General features: G+C 38.6%; 1 protein-coding gene across 3 annotated transcripts in view; it reads right to left on the reverse strand.

Annotated features, from left to right (window-relative positions):
- Positions 1–19602, reverse strand: part of SYT14 (synaptotagmin 14) — a 175288-nt gene that overhangs the window by 94161 nt on the left and 61525 nt on the right. For 2 of the 3 annotated variants that reach the window (XM_030557605.1, XM_030557606.1), the window contains exons 3-4: positions 16174–16338; positions 5990–6208 (exon numbers count right to left, since the gene is read on the reverse strand). In XM_030557605.1, the coding sequence (XP_030413465.1) occupies positions 5990–6208; positions 16174–16338 (384 nt within the window). Of the gene's footprint in view, positions 1–5989; positions 6209–13571; positions 14539–16173; positions 16339–19602 lie in introns of those variants that run through there. The other variant, XM_030557604.1, reaches the window with a different exon arrangement.

Genomic DNA, 19602 nt, shown 5'->3' on the forward strand with positions numbered 1-19602 from the left:
TCTGTGACTTCAACAATTTGGGCCTATCTGTGCAAGGCGAGGGAATTTCAGGCCTAGGTATGTCTTCAGTGCCTTTAAACCTTGCTTTGACTTGATCTTTTCTTAATTTTGCAATAAACTAGGGTTTATTTAAAGACACATTTGTGTCTTAGACTGAGGTAATTCACTACAGCTTGTCCCACGAGAGGTAAAATGATCCTTTGGCCTATGCAGAAAAGCCTGAATCTAAACCCAGTTCAGGTCAAACTTCCATTACAAAAGGTAAATTTTGATTCTGCAGAAACTGAATATATCATATTTGCTACAGAAATACATGAATAAGACAGATCCAGCTCATAAGCTGTGTTTGACCTCCTGGAATTAGAAGAACAGGAGTACCTGTGGCACGTTGGAGACTAACAAATTTATTTGAGCATAAATTTTCGTGGGCTACAGCCCACTTCATCAGATGCATAAAATGGAACATATAGTAAGAAGATATATATACATGCTCAAACAAATTCTAAGGTGCCACAAGTACTCTCGTTATTTTTGCGGATACAGACTAACAAGGCTGCTTCTCTGAAACCTGGAATTAGAAGAACGCTTTTTTTCTAACTAAAATACTTAATGAAAGATTAATGGAGCAAATTAAAATGGAGCCATAAAACAATGCAGGTAAAAACACAAAACTAGAAATAATGTTACAAAAATACTGATATGTTGTTATTACTTGTTTTCTCCATTTGAAGATTATTAGACATGCTATATCATGATATGTTATTTCTACACAGTACTTCTAGGTGGAAAGAAAGATTAATATGCCACCTAGAGGACAAAAGAATGATAACAAAATATGCCACATTCTCTTATGATTCCAAGCTTCAAAATAACACATTTTCAGAATATATGCATCCTGTAAATGTGAAATTAAATACAATATGCTGGTCAAGTATTGATACATGTTTTATAATTAATGTCAGTATTATTTTAGTAGTATAAGAAGATTTTAAGTTATTATAATTGAATTTTAACACTTTGGGATTACAAAAAGCAGGTAATGTATCAAGGAATGCAATCTTTCTTAACCTCATATGTTAATACAAGATTCTGTTTCTTGCCTGTCCTGTTGTAAGATTTTGTGTACATGTTTTTAAAACAAATAAGAACAAGACTAGCCAAACAAAAAAAGCAAACAAAAATATAAGTAATTGTTGAAGTGCAGAAAAGACAGCTTTTGGTAAAAACACGTCTATGGGTCCCTTCTTAGAAAATACATAGTAGGGTATATACAGTCTGACAGAACTACTGATTAATTGCCAAAAAAAATAGCACACGTTTCTGAAAATGGAAAACTATTGTAGTTTTATCAGCTCACATTGCTCCTTCTGATTTCAGTAGGAGTCATGCATAGGGATTGAAGGCTTTAATGTTCTGAAAGTGGAACTAAAATATCTAGAGTGTAGAAACAGAAAAGATTAAACACATTTGTGAAAACCTAAAAACATGGGGCACAAAGATATTACTAAGTATTAAAACTGTTTATTTCTTATATGACATTTTCCTTAAGTAACGTTGTTCCATTTTCCAAGAATTAAGAAATTTGTCTATTATTTGTCTTTACATCATCTATGTTTAAGTTATATCATGTAAACTAAAACTAAACTATTTATTGAAAAAATCTCAGTTAAGGTTGCTGTGATGCCTCATAGCATTAAGGATTCATAGATTCAGAGACTCCAGGACTGGAAGGGACCTCGAGAGGTCATCGAGTCCAGTCCCCTGCCCTCATGGCAGGACTAAATACTCTCTAGACCATCCCTGACAGACATTTATCTAACCTACTCTTAAATATCTCCAGAGATGGAGATTCCACAACCTCCCTAGGCAATTTATTCCAGTGTTTAACTACCCCTGACAGTTAGGAACTTTTTCCTAATGTCCAACCTAAATCTCCCTTGCTGCAGTTTAAGCCCATTGCTTCTTGTTCTATCATTAGAAGCTAAGGTGAACAAGTTTTCTCCCTCCTCCTGATGACACCCTTTTAGATACCTGAAAACTGCTATCAGGTCCCTTCTCAGTCTTCTCTTTTCCAAACTAAACAAACCCAATTCTTTCAGCCTTCCTTCGTAGGTCATGTTCTCAAGACCTTTAATCATTCTTGTTGCTCTTCTCTGGACCCTCTCCAATTTCTCCACATCTTTCTTGAAATGTGATGCCCAGAACTGGACACAATACTCCAGTTGAGGCCTAACCAGCGCAGAGTACAGCGGAAGAATGACTTCTCGTGTCTTGCTCACAACACACCTATTAATGCATCCCAGAATCACGTTTGCTTTTTTTGCAACAGTATCACACTGTTGACTCATATTGAGCTTGTGGTCCACTATGACCCCTAGATTCCTTTCTGCCATACTCCTTCCTAGACAGTCTCTTCCCATTCTGTATGTGTGAAACTGATTGTTCCTTTCTAAGTGGAGCACTTTGCATTTGTCTTTATTAAACTTCATCGGGTTTACCTCAGACCATTTCTCCAGTTTGTCCAGATCATTTTGAAATATGACCCTGTCCTCCAAAACAGTTGCAATCCCTCCCAGTTTGGTATTATCTGCAAACTTAATAAGCGTACTTTCTATGCCAACATCTAAGTCATTGATGAAGATATTGAACAGAGCCGGTCCCAAAACAGACTCCTGCGGAACTCCACTTGCTATACCTTTCCAAGCATTCATGTCCAGTTTTCAGAAACAGTAAAACTTGGCATTGCATAATTTATACTGAAACAAAATGACTAAAACATTTTTGATGTTCTTCACTTTTAATGTGAGACTGTAACTTCAAATGTTTAAACAGTGTTCTCGGAACATATCAGAACTGGCTGGTTGTATGCTCCAGCCTCTTTTTATGAACTGCAGGTGTTCTTTATCAGGGTCCCACTTTCTCTGTCACTAAAGCTTTAGGATGTGAAGCTTGCCTTTCTTGGTGAATAGAGTGCAACCATGCATACTCTTCCTTGTCTTTTCCTGTATTCAGAGCAAATTTGTATGTAACATATTTTAATAATAGTGCAAGGAATTTGCTGTTGTATCTGAAATTGTTTTGGAAGAAGTAGGAAGTATCAACAAAATATATACTGTACTGTACTACCTTCAGGTCATAACATATTATAAAGAACACTGATTTTTCTTTGTTGACTTGTGTAACATTACTGAGCAGCATCTCATGGAGACTAATGGCTACAGAAATAATTATAAAACATGGCCCTGATTCTACAAATGCTTTGCTCACAACTGTAACACACCTGCAGGTTTTCTGGCACACAACACTGCTGGAGTTCAACTCTTGATAATGGGTTGGAAAAGAATGTCATCTTACATAGAACAGCAAATGCAAAATAAGCATTCACAAAACTCTGATAAATATTACTTTGACATTTTTTCTGTAAATTAAAATATAGAACATACATGCAAATAACCTGAAATTGAACATATTTTAAATCAAACTTTTTTTAAAAATTCCTTAATTTTTTTCTATTAATAAATTAAATTGGTTAATTCACCACTTAAGTTGCTGACCTCATTTTGTGACAATCACCCCATTTCTTGAATGGAGACACTGTCTGGAAGCACGGGCACTGATGACAACGCAGCAGGGCACATGAAACAGGGTGGCAAACTCCTAGCTGCTGTGCATAGAACTTGCCAAAGATGGCCTATCTTTCATGGACCTCAATCACATTCTAAATTTCCAGCTTGAGGAGTAAGGACTCCAGCTCAGGTGAAAGGGGGAACCCAGCGTGAGCCCCAGCATTTTCAAGACAGGAGGCAAAAGAAGGTGACTGGTAAAATCTCACTGCCCCTGCAAGACAAGCTTGGAAGCAAGGAAGAGGAAGAAAAAACTTTAGGAGATGGGTTCAGATTCAAATCTCAGAAACTTTGCAGTAGGAGGAAGTGGGCAAGTGGGAGACACTTGACAGGAAAGAGGCAAACAGCATTCAGATTCTGTATCTTTCGTCTCCTATTTGCTGATGGCAACATCTCCCTTTCCCTTTCCCATCCCCAGCTAAGTATCTCCTATACTTCTCCCTTTAAGTAGCTCCAGGGGAAGCTGGATCCCCACATAGCATGGAGAGCATAGGTGTTGTGCGGAAAGGCAGCAGAGAAGGAGAGGGAATGTAGATGCTGCTATTGGCAATTTAAGTAGATAAAAGGAACTGAAACATCCTTCTACCCTTACTCATCTTTGCCTTTCTCCAAGTGCTTCCTGAGCAAACAATAACCATCACTTCCCCTTTTTCATCCCTAAATGCTCAGACTCAAGCTCGCCGATCTCTTAAGACGCGATTTTGAAGCAGAAGGACTGAGGAATTTAGATGGTGAAGAAAGAAAATTATCTTACTCTGCTGTGAGCTTCAAGTATGGCTTACCTATTCTGTGTCCTGCCATAGGTATCAGAGTACCCATCCAGCCCATGCTTCCAAAGAATTGGAAGAAAGGGTCACAAAAGCAACATCTCTTTTAGCTTAAGTTGTAAATGGACATTTTTCCAAAACAAAAATAAATTAAGCTCTCACCTTATGAAAAGACTTTCCAAATTTGTAAGGATGTTTTTAGGTTGCAAGCTACACTTAAATGTAAGCACTCGTACATGAGCATTGGCCTGCTATACCCAGGGTTGTAAGTTCAATTCTTGAGGGGGCCATTTGGGGAACTGGGGGAAAAATCTGGGGATTGGTCCTGCTTTGAGCAGGGGGTTGGGCTAGATGACCTCCTGAGGTCCCTTCCAACCCTACAATTCTATGATTCTATGAGATGTATTACTTTTTGCTAGGAAAAATTATTTAATCTTTTAAAATATGGTGTCCATTAAAATATACTTTCAGTTTTATTACATATACAATAAAAATTTCTAATTCCTCCATCAAGAAAGTCTTAACCTTGCACACACATGAAAAATACAACCTGATTTTTTTTTTTAAACTGGACCTCAGCCAGAACTCCATTTTTATGCTTGGAAATGCTTACAGATACAATTTTGCACCTGGAACTATTGCCAGATGCAAATGATATAATTTTGACACCTCAGTACCTGACTGTATACTTAGCTATCTACATGGCAATCATGGGGGATGATTGTAGCTTGTGTAAACATACCTTAGCTAGCTTTAATCTCGCAAGCTTGGATACCAATAAAGCCGCGGCAGCACAAGCTTCAGCGTGGCTGTACAAGCCCACGCAGAACCCTGGGTAATTACTCAGCTGGCTAGCCTGAGCTGAAGCCCAGGACTGTCGTGGTTTCACTGCTAACAGTACCTGAACTAGCTAAACTAAAGCTATTTCGGGTATGTCTACTCCAGCTGTGATCACACCTCACAATGGCAGTGTAGGCACTTCCTAATTGACATGAACAGAAGATTCAAAAATATGCCACAAAAAGGATCTATTTTCGAAATTTGACCTTTAGGAATTTTTATTAATAAAAAACAACTTTTTTTAGTTCTTAACTCCTGTGATTTAAATAAAAGGCATGGGACATTCCTGTCATTTACATGTTAATAACATAATAGGATAATTCCACTGAATGATAAGCTATACTTTGGAGCTATAAAAGTCAACATATGTATAAAGTATACCTCTGTACAAAGGATCCAGCAAGTATATCTTGTAATTTTGTACCTATACTACTTCATCAGAAGCCACCATGTTTTCCTCTCAATCCCCACAAAAATCAGCTTAACATTTTTTTTTGGAAGAACTCCTTTTACTGTTGGTAAAGTTGCATGCTATTAATTCCTCCTATATTAAATTCTATATGCAGTGCTTTTGGGAAGGGCATGAAAGCATGCCAGTACCTGTCTTCTGTAATGTGTGCAGATATAAAAAAATATTTTAGAGTTACAAGCAGATAGTAACTATTTCAAAGCCAGACTGTCTTTAACTGTAACATTCATATCCACAGTGTAACCTGAAGGTGAGGGATGATGGGAGAAATATTGTAAATCACATCTTACCTTCATCTATCGAGGCTTCACTACTGTACCCATCATACTCTGCAGACAGAGGGCTATATTTTTGTCTAGTTTCCCAAATGTAATTTTTTTGCTGTCTGCTATCTACCACTGGTGGCCTGGAACTTTGTGTTCTGGACAAGGCCTCATGGTATTTACCCAATGCCTCATCTTCACTTTCAGAAGAAGAACCATGCTGGTCTTTATTCATGTACGAGTTGTCTGTTTGAAGAAAACAGAACAGTAAATGACAGACGACAGCTCGAGAAAAAGTGAAACAAATCAATCAATACAATTTAAATATTTTCAATGTTTACTGAAATTTTTTGAAATAAACAAACAAAATATATTTAACCAACTTTTGTCATCGTTTTACACAGGTACCAGATTGAACTGTAATACCTCAGAAATGTTTATTGTTTTTCTACAAAGGCAGAAAAATTACAAATTCCTAAATATTACACAGTATATTTAATGGGAAATAAGCTATAGTTGTTTTTTGTTTGATTTTTTTTTGTTGTTTTTGGTGTTTTTTTTTTAGGAAGCACACTTATCCAATTTCTTGAATCTCTTTATTTAAGAAATAAAATTCCCAAAGATTTTATGTAAATCACAGACTACATAATGTAATGTCATATTTTGGATTACTGACTCATATTATAAAGTTAACTCCTGATTCTCTCCTGTTAAGGGGCTTATGGTGTAGAATATGGTATAAATAAAATTCTGATGTCAAAACAAAACAGATGACAAAATTACGTAAACATATTTCAGGCTAATAACACCTAAAGGAAAAAATGGTATGGTAATACTGTTGCTACATTTTTAAAGACAATCTAACAAATTGACCAATATGCTCATAGCTAAAAGCAGAAGTTTTACAATACAGGCACATACCTATATATGTGAAGGATGTAGAAAAGTACTCAGTTAAATGAAAATCAAAATGGGCATACAGAGTCTTATTTTACTTAAAACAACTGATTATTTTCCTCAAACCTGGAATTAATACAGATTCTCATAGAAGCCACTTGGCAATAGTTAAGGTTGCATAGAAGCTTATATTCTAACCTCTGTTTTTATGCAGTCGTAAATTCTGAAATGACCACATTTGTGTTTAAAATTTTCCAGCTTAGTGACTTTTGAAGGTTTTTTTGTTTGTTTGAAGTTTCAACAAAGATTCAGATGTTTTCAGAATGGAGTGAAAAATAAACATTTTCTATTTTAAAAATCCTACAAGGTTTTTAGTTAGGTTTTTTTTTTAAATCCTCCATTTGAAATAGCTATAGTTTAAAAGTTGAAGTTTAGCAGGAAAACAATTCTCACTTGGGAGCAGCACACAACCATGTTCCAGAAAAAAATATTTATTTGAACAATTCAAAACCATAAGTAGACTTATTTTTTTCCACTACGCATATTATGACAAAAATTCATTCAGTGCAGATGGCTAGTACAAGATCTACACTATCTTTAAGTTCCACTTAACCCCTATATAGAAATATACGACGTAACTATGATGCCTGAAACAGAAATTATGTACTCTACCCCAAGTGGATATCCAAAAAGAATAAGCTGGATAAGTATTTCCAAGCAGACTTAGTTTCACAGTGAACTGGCTAGTAAAATAAATTGTTGCATATTAATTGGAATAATTAGGGCTGAAACTTTGTATGGTGTGCAAGGGCTGAGTAAAGACTCCTATAGTTTTCTGGGGGCTGGCACCTCCTACAGTGTGCAAAAGGATTAAGGAAGGGGTCTAACCAATTTTGTAAGCTGCACAGTAGCTGAAGCAAAGGTTAGTGTGGATCTTAAGGTCTAAGAGGGATAAGGATGGGCTCCTGAGAACCTGATAAAGGTCAGCAGGATCATTGCCTGAAACTCCAATTAACTGCATATGGTCAGCAGAAGCCCTTGCCTTTGTCCCTCCTCACTGTGGTAGCTCCACAGATGGGGAAGGATTTGGCTGAAGGAAATCCTGAAGAGAAGCTCTTTTCCAGCGGAGTTTAGGAACATAGCCAGACTAGAATGAAGTCTTCCACAAGTGTGGAGTTCTTCAATTGCACAGGAAAGAGGCTCTCTCCTGTACATTTTAGCATACCCACCTGAGCTTCACAAATAGGTTAGTTGGGGCTACATGCACTACTAACTTAAGTGCACACTAGCTTCTTCAACTATGATTACAATTTAAGATAAAATTTATCATTTAAATTGTTTTACGTGGGCAGTGACTAATTTGAGAAAATCTCAAACAAAGGAGAAGGGCATTCTAGTGGTATAAGAACGGCCATACTGGGTCAGACCAAAGGTCAATCTAGCCTAGTATCCTGGGGTACCGCCCACAAGGTAGCTCGCCAGCACATCTTGGAGGGACTATTCAGAGTTAAGTGGTTCATCAAGAAACACTTGGTTGACAATGGACCATGGGAGACGCCAATCTACATTAAGTGGACTGTCACGTAAACGTGCTGCCTGGAGTGTAGGTAATGGCTTCCTGCAATGACTAGGGAAATTGGGTAAGAACATGTGACTTGCCCATGTGACTCCAAACTCCATTTTTTGTTGTAATTTTCCACAGTAAGAACAATGGAATTCCCTCTACACGGCAAAAGCTATAAAAGGCCCTGGAAACACCTCCATTTGGCCTTCAATTCTGCTTCTTACCTCTGGAGGACCTTTGCTACAAATTGAAGCTCTGAACAAAGGACTGAATGACCCATCCAAGCTGTGGATGTACTCCAGAGACTTGACTTAAGCCAGCAATTTATTCCATCACTGCTACAAGCCTGAACCAAGAACTTTGCCATTACTGTATGTAATTGATTCCTTTAACCAATTTTAACTCTCACCTTTCTTTCTTTTAATAAATAAGATTTTAGTTAATAAAGGATTGGCATCAGCATGATTTTTGGGTAAGATCTAAATTATATATTGACCTGGGTGTGTGGCTGGTCCTTTGGGATCAGAAGAACCCATTATTTAATGAGACTGGTTGTAAAGTACCACTTATCTCTGAATATAGTGCTTTTGGTGGTGATATCAGAACTGGAATCCCTGAAGAAACTGCTTTTATGTTTTCTTGTTAGTCAGTGTGATGAAACAGGAGTTTACTTTTATAAGATATACCAAACCAGCCACAAAAGAATAACCACCAGTTTTGGGTTGTGTTTGTCCTATTTCTCAGCAATTCGTCCTGAATTTGGCATCCTCAGTTGTGACCCGCTAAGGCATGGTTACAAAATCCTCTATTGAGTACTTACAAATTGCAATTTTCCCAGAGGTTTATAACTTAGTATAATTTGGGCAGTTTTTCCACAGAAACAGCAAAAGGCACTTCTCTTACACCAGAACACCCCTCCCACACCCTCAAATTTCAAGTTCTTGCTCCATAGCAGGGAGGTGCAAAAGCATCTCAATGAAACTGTTATACGATTTTTTATTTTTTTTTATTTTTTTAACATGGGCCAATTTATTTTTCCCTAATCTCATTCCTGGAACCAGCTGAAACTTAAACAAAACTGGAGCAAGGAGGCGTGGCAGCCTTCTGAGACTGACAGGGAGGAATCACAACCTGCCCTCTGGTGCGCTGAGCCAGGAAGGCCACGCCCGGCCCACTGGAAGCAGAGGGGCAGGACAGGAGCCAGAAGTATAAAAGGCAGGCCCTGCAGCTCAGTTGGGCTGGAGCTGCCAAGGGAGACAGATGCATCTCTTGTGATGCTGGAACCTGAAGAGTATCTCAACCATACTGAGAACTTGCTATAGCAACCAGCCAATCGAGATGCCGAGGAGTTGCTTTGGCTACCACTGGCCACCTGCCCTGGGAAAATAGAGGACACCCACAAAATGGAAGTACCACACAAAAGGGATGTAGGAAGTAGTCCAGGAAAAAAAGACTACAGTCTGGCTGAGTCTTGGCTTGATTCTAGATCAGTGTGTTGTAGGCAGATCCCCACTGACCTAGTATTGCTCTGGACTAGGACCCAATGAAGTAGAGTGGGCCTGGATCCCCCTGCCATCCCACCCCTTAGATGGCAACCTCCCCATCTTTAGGCCAAGAGGCCTGTATATTTTGGCCATCTGCTAGAATAAGGACACCTAACTATTTGATGCCCCCACCTTGCCTGAGGGCCTGGGCCCCTAGACTTTTTTGCTGTTCTGCCCTGACTACAGGCCAAAACACTAGATTGTTTGGTGCTCCACCCTACCTGGGTCCTAGGTTCCAAGACTCTGTATTGCTCTACACAAACTGATTGTTGCTCAGCCCATCTTAGAGGGCCCAAGTATCACAAACAGCTAATTTCTTCCTTTGCTAGATTGCCACTTTAAGGGTGTAGCCTCCCTCTGAGATTGAGAGGGAGGGACAGCCATACACGCCAAAAAAACCCAAAAATCTGACTAAAACAAAAGAGACACAGCATGGAAAATTTCGGCCTAAAAACAATAGAAGTCTGGCAAAGTTATAAGCAACTGAAAACAGAATCTCATAATGGCAAATGTCAGGCAACTGTAACCGTACATAGTGCTATCAACTCCATTTTGAATAAGTATATATGACCATATCTTAAGTTATCATTTATTGGGTGAGTTGATGCCTTAGGATATGGCTAATGAAGTCACTAGTTTGAATCCAGTCCAGCTCAAATAGAGATTTTCCATTTTATGCCATTATATGTAGGGTTACCAACTTTCTAATCGAACAGAACCCCAAACCCTTGCCCTGCCCCTACCACACCCCTTCCCAGAGGCCCCACCCATTCCCTGGCCTTTCTCCAAGGCCATGCCCCCACTTTCTCCAGCCTCCTTCTCTCCCTCACTTTCATTGAGCTGGGTCAGGGGGTTGGGGTGTGGGAGGGAGGTGAGGGCTCCAGCTGGGGGTGTGGGATCTGGGGTGGGGCTAGGGGTTTGGGGTGCGGGAGAGGGCTCCAGGCTGGGTCAGGGGTTTAGGGTCCAGGAGGGGGTGAGGGCTCTGGCTGGGGGTGTGGGCTCTGGGGTGGGGTTGGGGATGAAGGGTTTGGGATGCAGGATGGGGCTGGGGCACAGGGTTGGGGGTGTGTGGGCTCCAGTAAGGAGTCTGGATGTGGGAGGGGACTCCGGTCTGGGGCAGGGGATTGGGCTGCAGGAGGGGGTTCGGGATCCTGGCAAGTGTTTGCCAGGTCCCTGTAGCCCCTAGATACCACCCCCTGCAGATTCCATTGGTCGCGGTTCCCAGCCAATAAGAACTGAGGAGCCAGCCCTTGGGGACGGGGCAGTGAGTGGAGCCTCCCTGGCCGTCCATGCATCTAGAGGCTGCAGGGACCTGGAAGCTGCTTCCAGGAGCCTCGTAAAGCCAGGACAGGCAGGGAGCCTGCCTTAGCCCAGGGCACTCCACTGTGCCGCCAACTGGACTTATAACGGCCTGGTCAGCAATGCGGGCCAAAGTCACCAGGGTCCCTTTTTGACCGGACGTTCCAGGAAAAAAAATCAGATGCCTGGCAACCCTAACTATATGAAATCAGTTTCATAGGTTCCAATTCCATCTCTCACATCATAAACTCACCAGTATGCTTTGTTCTAACTGGTGGATTCAGCAGAGAAGTGATGTCCTGCACATGACATGGAGAAGGACCCCCTGCTATCTCTAAAGAAAGTTTTTGTCTGCCCCTCTCCCAGATCAGGGTTGAAATATGCTGGCAGAACAATGTGTTTAGGACATTTGCCCAGCTGCTCCCCAGATCTTCATTTATCAGGCTGTCACCAACTGATGCCTTTCACCAGCAATGAATCCACATATTTATAAGTATACATTTCATCTTAAAAATTAAGTTACTTGCAAATATGAAATTTAGCTCATTAAATAATTTGCGTAGTGTCACATATGTACATATTTTATAAGCTCAGTATGCTAAAAACACATCACAAAGCTTATTTACCAACAGCACATATAAGAAATCTCTCTGTATCAGACTAATCTTCCTTAAGACAAGTCATAGAAATAATTTAGTAAAGTGCCAAGTTTTTAAGTTTTTATGTCTACAGGCTTCTTAATTACCTCTTGTCAGTGATTATTCTATCCTAAAATTACTGTTTTATTTAAGCAGAAAACAAATGCTGGGAAATTTTTCTACCACAGTACAAATATATCAAAAATTCAGTTTTTTGTTTATCGTATGCCTTCAAAATCCCATCCTGAATGTTTTCTGCAGTCCTTAAAAAACTGTTTTCTAGATAGTCTTAAAAAGTGCACAAAATAATTTAAACTGCTTTCAAAGAAAAAATGGAAGATTAATTTTGGATTTTTGTTGTTTCTGAGAGAATACTGTAATTGCAAATAAAATGTTAGAAAAATAAATTTAAATCTTAAGCTCATATATATATGTTCCTTTATCCACATGCAATAAGGGCAACATAGATGCTTTGAAGCTGTTCCTAGACAATATAGTACAGTTTGCTGCACTAAGTGTTTTCTTACACATTCTGACCGGGACCACTGAAATAAACAGATTTTTAGGAACATTCTAGAGCCAAAGACTAGAGAAAAATTCCCAGGACCCAACAGAAACCACACAAAGGCACTTCAAAAAATGCAAAATAATTTTTATTTGGAAAAAAGAAAATTTAGAACAAACGATAGAGATTTAATCATGAGTACTAGCATAGACTCAGACTTGAAGATCAGAGGTGACCATCATGATCATCTAATTTAACCTCATACACACCCAGTCATTCCCAAAATAGACCCCTAACCTCTAGCCAAGTTTCTGAAATCCTCAAATCATGGTTTAAAAGACTTCAAGTTACACAGAATCCACCATTTACACTAGTTTAAACCTGCAAATGCCCCATGTTGCAGAGGAGGGCAAAAAAAAAAACAAAAACCAGTCTCCGCCAATCTGACCCGGGGGGGGGGGAAATTCCTTCCCGACCCCAAATATGGTGATTAGTTAGACCCTGGGCATGTGAGCAAGACCCACCAGCCAAACACTTGGGAAGGAATTCTCTGTAGTAACTGAGAACCCTCCCCATCTAATGTCCCCTCATCGGACACTGGAGATATTTGCTGCTAGCAGTCACAGATCGGCTACATGTCATTGTAGACAGTCTTATCATACCATCCCCTCCATAAACTTTTCAAGCTCATTCTTGAAGCCAGTTATGTTTTTGCCCCCACTGCTCCCCTTTGAAAAAACTGTTAACAGAACTTCACTCCTCTAATGATTAACAACCTTCACCTAATTTCAAATCTAAAAACTTGTTGATTGTCAGTTTATATCCATTTGTTCTTGTGTCCACACTGGTACTTTACTTTAACTCCTCTTCCACCCTAGTATTTATCCCTCTGAAGTAATCATATCTCCCCTCAGCTTTCTTTTGGTTAGGTTAAACAAGCCAAACTCTGAGTCTCCAATTACAGAAAGAAAATTAAATGGTTTTCAATAAATATCATTGCAATTAGAGAATAAATTACCTAGAAAATAAAATATACTGTAAAGTGATCTAATTGAAAAGGAAGAATTGTTCTAGTGAAGTCTGTAAATTAGGAGATAAAAGTAGTGTGTAGAAAAAGATGCAGGAAAGACCTAATGGAAAAATTTGATGAAAGACACCTCACCTTTTTCTGGTGTCTTCTTGCTACTTACTTCTCTTGAAATCTTTTCTGATTTCTTATCGTTTCTCTTTTTACCTCCTTTAGAAAATGTGGTTGTTGCATTTTCTTCACGTTTCACTATGGTTTGTTCATTACCATCTGAAAAAGTTTTGAATTTCTTTGCTTTTACTTCATTAACACAATCAGGATGATCACTCGGTGTCTTTTTAAAATTTGATTCTGGTAATCTCTGCTTTGGCAGGTCATTTGCTTTTGCTTCTGAATCCTTGAATCCATCTGTACAGGGTTGCTCTTTGGGGTCCTGAAAATCAATCGCTGAAAACCTGGATTTGACTTTTCTATTCAACTGATCCTTAGAATTCTCCAGTACTGCATGTAATCCATTGCCTGAGTCTTCAATAATAGGTTCACCTGTTATAAATTTGTTACTATTCAAATTATTATCCTTTGAAAACTTTTCATTTTCCAAGTATTTATTTCCAGTGGCTCCTTTGCTTTTAACATGTCTTCCTACTTTTTTCATGTCTTCAGATGCTTCCATATTATTAGAATGTTTGTTAGCATCTCCCCGTTTTAATTGATTGTTTCTTTTGTCCTGGACACGAACTGACATTCTAACTTGATTCAACTCTTGTTTTAAAGAATCTGATGAATCAGAATAATGAGTCTGCTTATGTTTATCTTCAACACATCTTTTTTCCTTCATATTAGTTTCCTTAGAATCTGCTAATGATGTTGTATTTTCCTCTCTAATAGGCATAGATTTATCCTCTTGCACTCTAGAGTTTTGATCTTCTGTGCGAAGGCCATTTATCATGCTTGTTACCTGCTCTGTGACTGAATCAACTACAGTATAGCTGACCTCTCCAACAACACTGGTCAGATCATCTACAGCATTACTAAGAGCGTCAATCAAAGAAGACACAGAAGGAAGGCTCAGATTTTGTTGAAAGTTTTTGAAAAATGCCATTTGTCCAATCTTAACCAACAAATTATTTTTGGTAGAAAAGTCTTCAGTTTTGTGAATTTGTCACCCACCCAAAAGACTCAATTTTACATTTATCTAGTTTTGCTGTCCAAAAGCCTACTGTATAACCTGCAGCCACTGCAGCTTTGTTCTTGCCCAAAACTCTATACGTATTGAAGGAAATAATAAATTGAACTAAAAAAATCTTTTAAATGAAGCCAAGATCAACTAGCTCAAAACAATATTTTTCCATTGCAAAATAAGTAGTCTTTCATCAAAGTTCAGTATCAACTAGCCATAATACAATAAGTATTTGTTTTCAAAAATACAACAAAACAAGGGGAAATGTGTATTTTATTCAATACCTGCAAAGAAGAAGTTAAACACTTTAAAATTATGTACTTTTACTAAATTAATTCACATTGCAATGAAATACTGTAGATTAACATAATAGCTGCATAATAGCACATACCCCGAAGGGTTTCCTAAGCTCAAACCATTTGTTGCTTTCTAAGCAATGTGAGATACTTTGGGCCACAGACAATTGTTTGGGCCACAGACAATTGTTCCACAGCTAGAAGGAGAGAAAGAAGCCCTAGCCCTTACCCAGAAAACAAAAAACTTACTCCTCCCTTTTGGGAAGCAACTTTTAAGAAGGCAGGAAAGAAGAACAGCCCAAGTAAAACAAACATACCATCTCCCATAGTCTATAGCTCCTTATCCCAGGCCTGTCTCTTCTTTACAAGAGAGCCAACAAAGCCAACTGGAATTCTTCCAGCCCAAAGGCCATTTTACCAACCTCCAATCCCAGAGAAATACAAAATTCATAACCCTGATACAGCAGTTTCCCTAATTATTATTAAATTTTTTTTAGACAGACAGTCAGGATCCAGTAAGCCACAGATAGTATCCAATCTTCCATATAGGCAAGCTCTAGATATGAGTTATTAGCCACCAAAGAGAAACCCTTGTGTTTTCTGGTGAGTGATTTCCTTGAAAATTCTTCCCTGACTAACTAAACGAGCCACCTCCCATGCAAGGACACTGGAGGACTAAATCAGCATGCTGAGTACAATCTCCAACAATGTGGTTCACCAACATCTATTTGAGACGGGCAATTATAGACAACCATGCAATATTTCAATTGGCATTATGCATCCAATATCAAGGAGCATAGGGAGGGAAAAGTATCTTCTCATAAGCCAGGGGTTCTCAAACTGGGGGTAGGGACCCCTCAGGGGATCACAATGTTATTATATGGGGGACCACGAGCTGTCAGACCCCGCTTTGCCTCCAGCATTTACAAAGGTGTTAAATATATTTTAAAAAGTGTTTTTAATTTATAAAGGGGGGGGTCACACTAAGAGGCTTCCTGTGTGAAAGGGGTCACCAGCACAAATGTTTGAGAACCACTGTCATAAGCAAAGATAATCTCTTTGGCTATATAGCCATGGAGACCTGTAGAGCTTCTGGGGGCAAGCAGTCAGAGGCTGCCTTTCCTCCAAATAGCTCCCAGTCATCATAAACTTTTATACATATAACACATCTCTTTCATTTGGTCCATTTTGTATTACTCTATGAAAGTGTCTATTAACTTTTACAGAATTAAACTGAGTAGAATATATTTCAGATACTTACAAAGTTTGTCTTGTGAATTCTTCCTCGCATTGTATCCTGAATCAAGGTCTGGGAAGCCACCAACATTTTCAAAACACATCTTCTTATTAATATATAGAAAAAGAAGCAACATGAGGATAATGAACACTCCAACAGCTGACAGAAATCCAACTGCCTCAGGAGATACTAAAAGAAATAGAAAAAAAAAATCTAAAAATCTACAACAGATTTCAGAGTATGATGGTTCAATAACCAATACCCACAGTGTCTCTAATGTATATGCAAGATTACTAAAATAAAATTATACTACTTCAGTTTTGATGTATTTTAGATATGGTGTTAAAAAAATGTGATCAGCTGATTAAACCTACTACACTTCTACCTTGATATAACGTGACCCGATATAACACCAATTTGGATATAACACCGTAAAGCAGCGCTCAGGGGGTTGGGGGGGGCTGTGCACTCTGGTGGATCAAAGCAAGTTCAACATAACGCGGTTTCACCTATAATACAGTAAGATTTTTTGGCTCCCGAGGACAGCGTTCTAACGAAGCAGAGGTGTATTTTCTTATAGTCATCCAACACGTCCTAAATTAGTTCTCATGTAAGAGACGTCACATAGATTTGCCAAAAATAAAAGGTATTTAACATCTCTGGCATCATTTTGAATATTTGTCTTACCATGTCATGTTATACAGTTTTTCATCATATCTTGATGAACTTCAGCTAGTCTACCAGAAATTGAAAACAGAATCATCAACTCCTTTCACACTGATCAGTGTGTGCACAAACATGATTTTTTTTAATTGAAAATATAGATTGTTACTAAAAAGGTACATCCATACTGTGGAAATTCCAGAACAATGTACACGTACAAAAAAGCCCTGAATTCTGTAATGATTATATTGAATAGGCATGGAGGAAATACTCAACTTCAAGAAACACAGCTCACGCCTACCAAACAGCCAAGGTATGTTGAAACAGAATGTTTGATTGATTAACCTAATGAAAACATTACAAACATATGAACTCTTTTCTGAGAGGAGAGGTTACTTACCTGTGCAGTAAACAGAGTTCATCAAGGTGCGCATGTACTCAATGAACCTTCAGAGATTTTTTTTTGTTGTTGCCAGAACTGTCTGCTTAATCCATGCATATGCCTTAAATATACTCATGACTTTATCGAGGATACGTAGGCTAGTGTGGGATCAGCTGCCAATCCAGTTCCTTTTCTACTATTGAACCCAGCCTCAACTAGGGACTTTGAAGCAGATAGGAGGGAAGGTGGTTTGTGGAGCACGATACAGATAAGTAACCACTCCTTTGCTTGTCCCTGTGGGTGCTCTATTCTAGGTGCCTCCCATGCAGGGATTCAACTATGAAGATAGATGTTTCAGAGAGTTCTATCGAAGACAGACTAAAATACAGCCACCTCAAATGAAGCATCTGCTCTAGCAACCTGTATGTGTAGTTGCCTTCCAGATGTCAACAACAAGAGTTTTTCCTCAACAAGGCTGTTGAAATGGACTGAGCTTGCTGAATGGGCTCCAAGGTTAGGAGGGGAATCTACAGTCATGATCTCCTAACATATCTTATACATCCTGAAAATTAGTTAGACAGTCTCTGTGTGGAGATAGGGTCATCCCTAATCCTTTCTACAAAGAAAAATTAAAAAGCCTCAGGGAGTTTCTGAAGGGTCTGTTCTCTGAAGATAAAAAGTCAACACAGAATGTCTAATACACGTAACCTACCTTCCTCATGATTGACATAAAGTTTGGGACAATACTAGTAACTGAAAGCAGGTCTACACTATCAAATTTTGCTGACTCAAGTTATGTCAGCATAAAGCCACCACGGTCAGTAGATCGCTTGTGTACATGCATAGTTGGCTCCTTGCATCAGCGCTGCACATTCTCACCAGAAGTGCTTGTGCCAATGCATAGCGCAGTGCACCATGGGTAAGTATTGCTGTGTGCAACCCACCACCATCATGTGCACAGTCCTTTGGGAAGCTTTGGCAATGCATGGTGAGGCATTCACAGAAACAAATGGCACAGGGATGATGGAGCAAGAGGTCAATTTCCCAGCATGCAAAGAATGGTTTCATGAGTGCCAAAAGGACCAGATTAAGCTCCCAAACCAGAGATGTCTCCCTAATAGATAGAAAAAAAATATAATCACCTCTTAAGAAAACTAGATTTTGTACACAAGAAAATATGGCAAGGCTTTCCAATGGATGGTGAAAGACATTAATGGCTGCCAAATATACCCCTATGAAACTTGTGTATGAAGAGATCTTTTGCTGTCTTGATGTAAAAGATCGGACAGTGCTGTTAACTGTATCAATAGTCAGGCTGAGACAAAAGGATTAAAGATATGGGCCAATTTAGCCTATATAACTGCTATACTAGTTGTACTTAATGCTAATTTATACTTAATGCATACTAAGGTATATATGGTGCAGATAATATCTATTTTTAATTTTTATATTATATATATATATATATATATATATATATATATATATATATATATATATATATATATATATATATATATATATATACACACACACACACATATATACATATACACACACACATATATACATATACACACACACACACACACACTAGTCAGCACATATTGTCACCAGGCACCACTTGTTATAGCAAAAGGTGACACCTTTGCCAAATTAATATGTGAAACAGTGGCAAGGGCCTTTAAACATAATTTAAAATGTTTTACCCCTGCATAAGTGGCAATACATAATGAACACAGCTAAAATCAATACACCTTGAACCACTAGTAAAGCTTGAAATGGAACTTGCGTCCAAATGAGAAATTAATATTTTAAGATCCCCATCATGGATAAGGTCTGCCTGTGCATGTCATTGCTAATCTAAATAATGTGTATGTCTTTTGTGTCTAGTAATGTTTTTAAATTTAAATGAGTGAATTAATATGCATGTTAAAGACTCACTTTTGGTAACAGCTTTATTTTGAAATTGGAATAGGCATTATTACAGTGTCCCCCACAGTGCTACATACAGGAAGAGTAAAATAGAAATTTGGAGTAGTAACATTGCAAGTCAGGTCTCCATACTGTCCATCCATCTTAAAGGTTACCCTTACTGCGGGTTGTCGCCATTTGGTAAGCTTCACTGGGCAGGAGACAGGAGCAGCTCAGCTTCTCTGTTCCTTGTACTGGCCTGAACATTATGGCCATATACTGGAGTCGCAATCTCAAAAACATTGCATTGGCACATGTATCGATCTCTCTTAGTGGAACATGCAAGATATGTGCGGTGCTCTCAAGGTTTGTGTTGCTGTGCGATAACACCAATAGTGAAGATAAATCCAATCACTCCTCATAGATGCCATCTTTTAGGACAGTAACCAAGTTATCAAATATTGTAATGATGATGTAAAAAAAAATCATACATG

The sequence above is a fragment of the Gopherus evgoodei genome, chromosome 3 (genome assembly GCF_007399415.2).
Source record: "Gopherus evgoodei ecotype Sinaloan lineage chromosome 3, rGopEvg1_v1.p, whole genome shotgun sequence".
NCBI classification, from domain to species: Eukaryota; Metazoa; Chordata; order Testudines; family Testudinidae; genus Gopherus; species Gopherus evgoodei.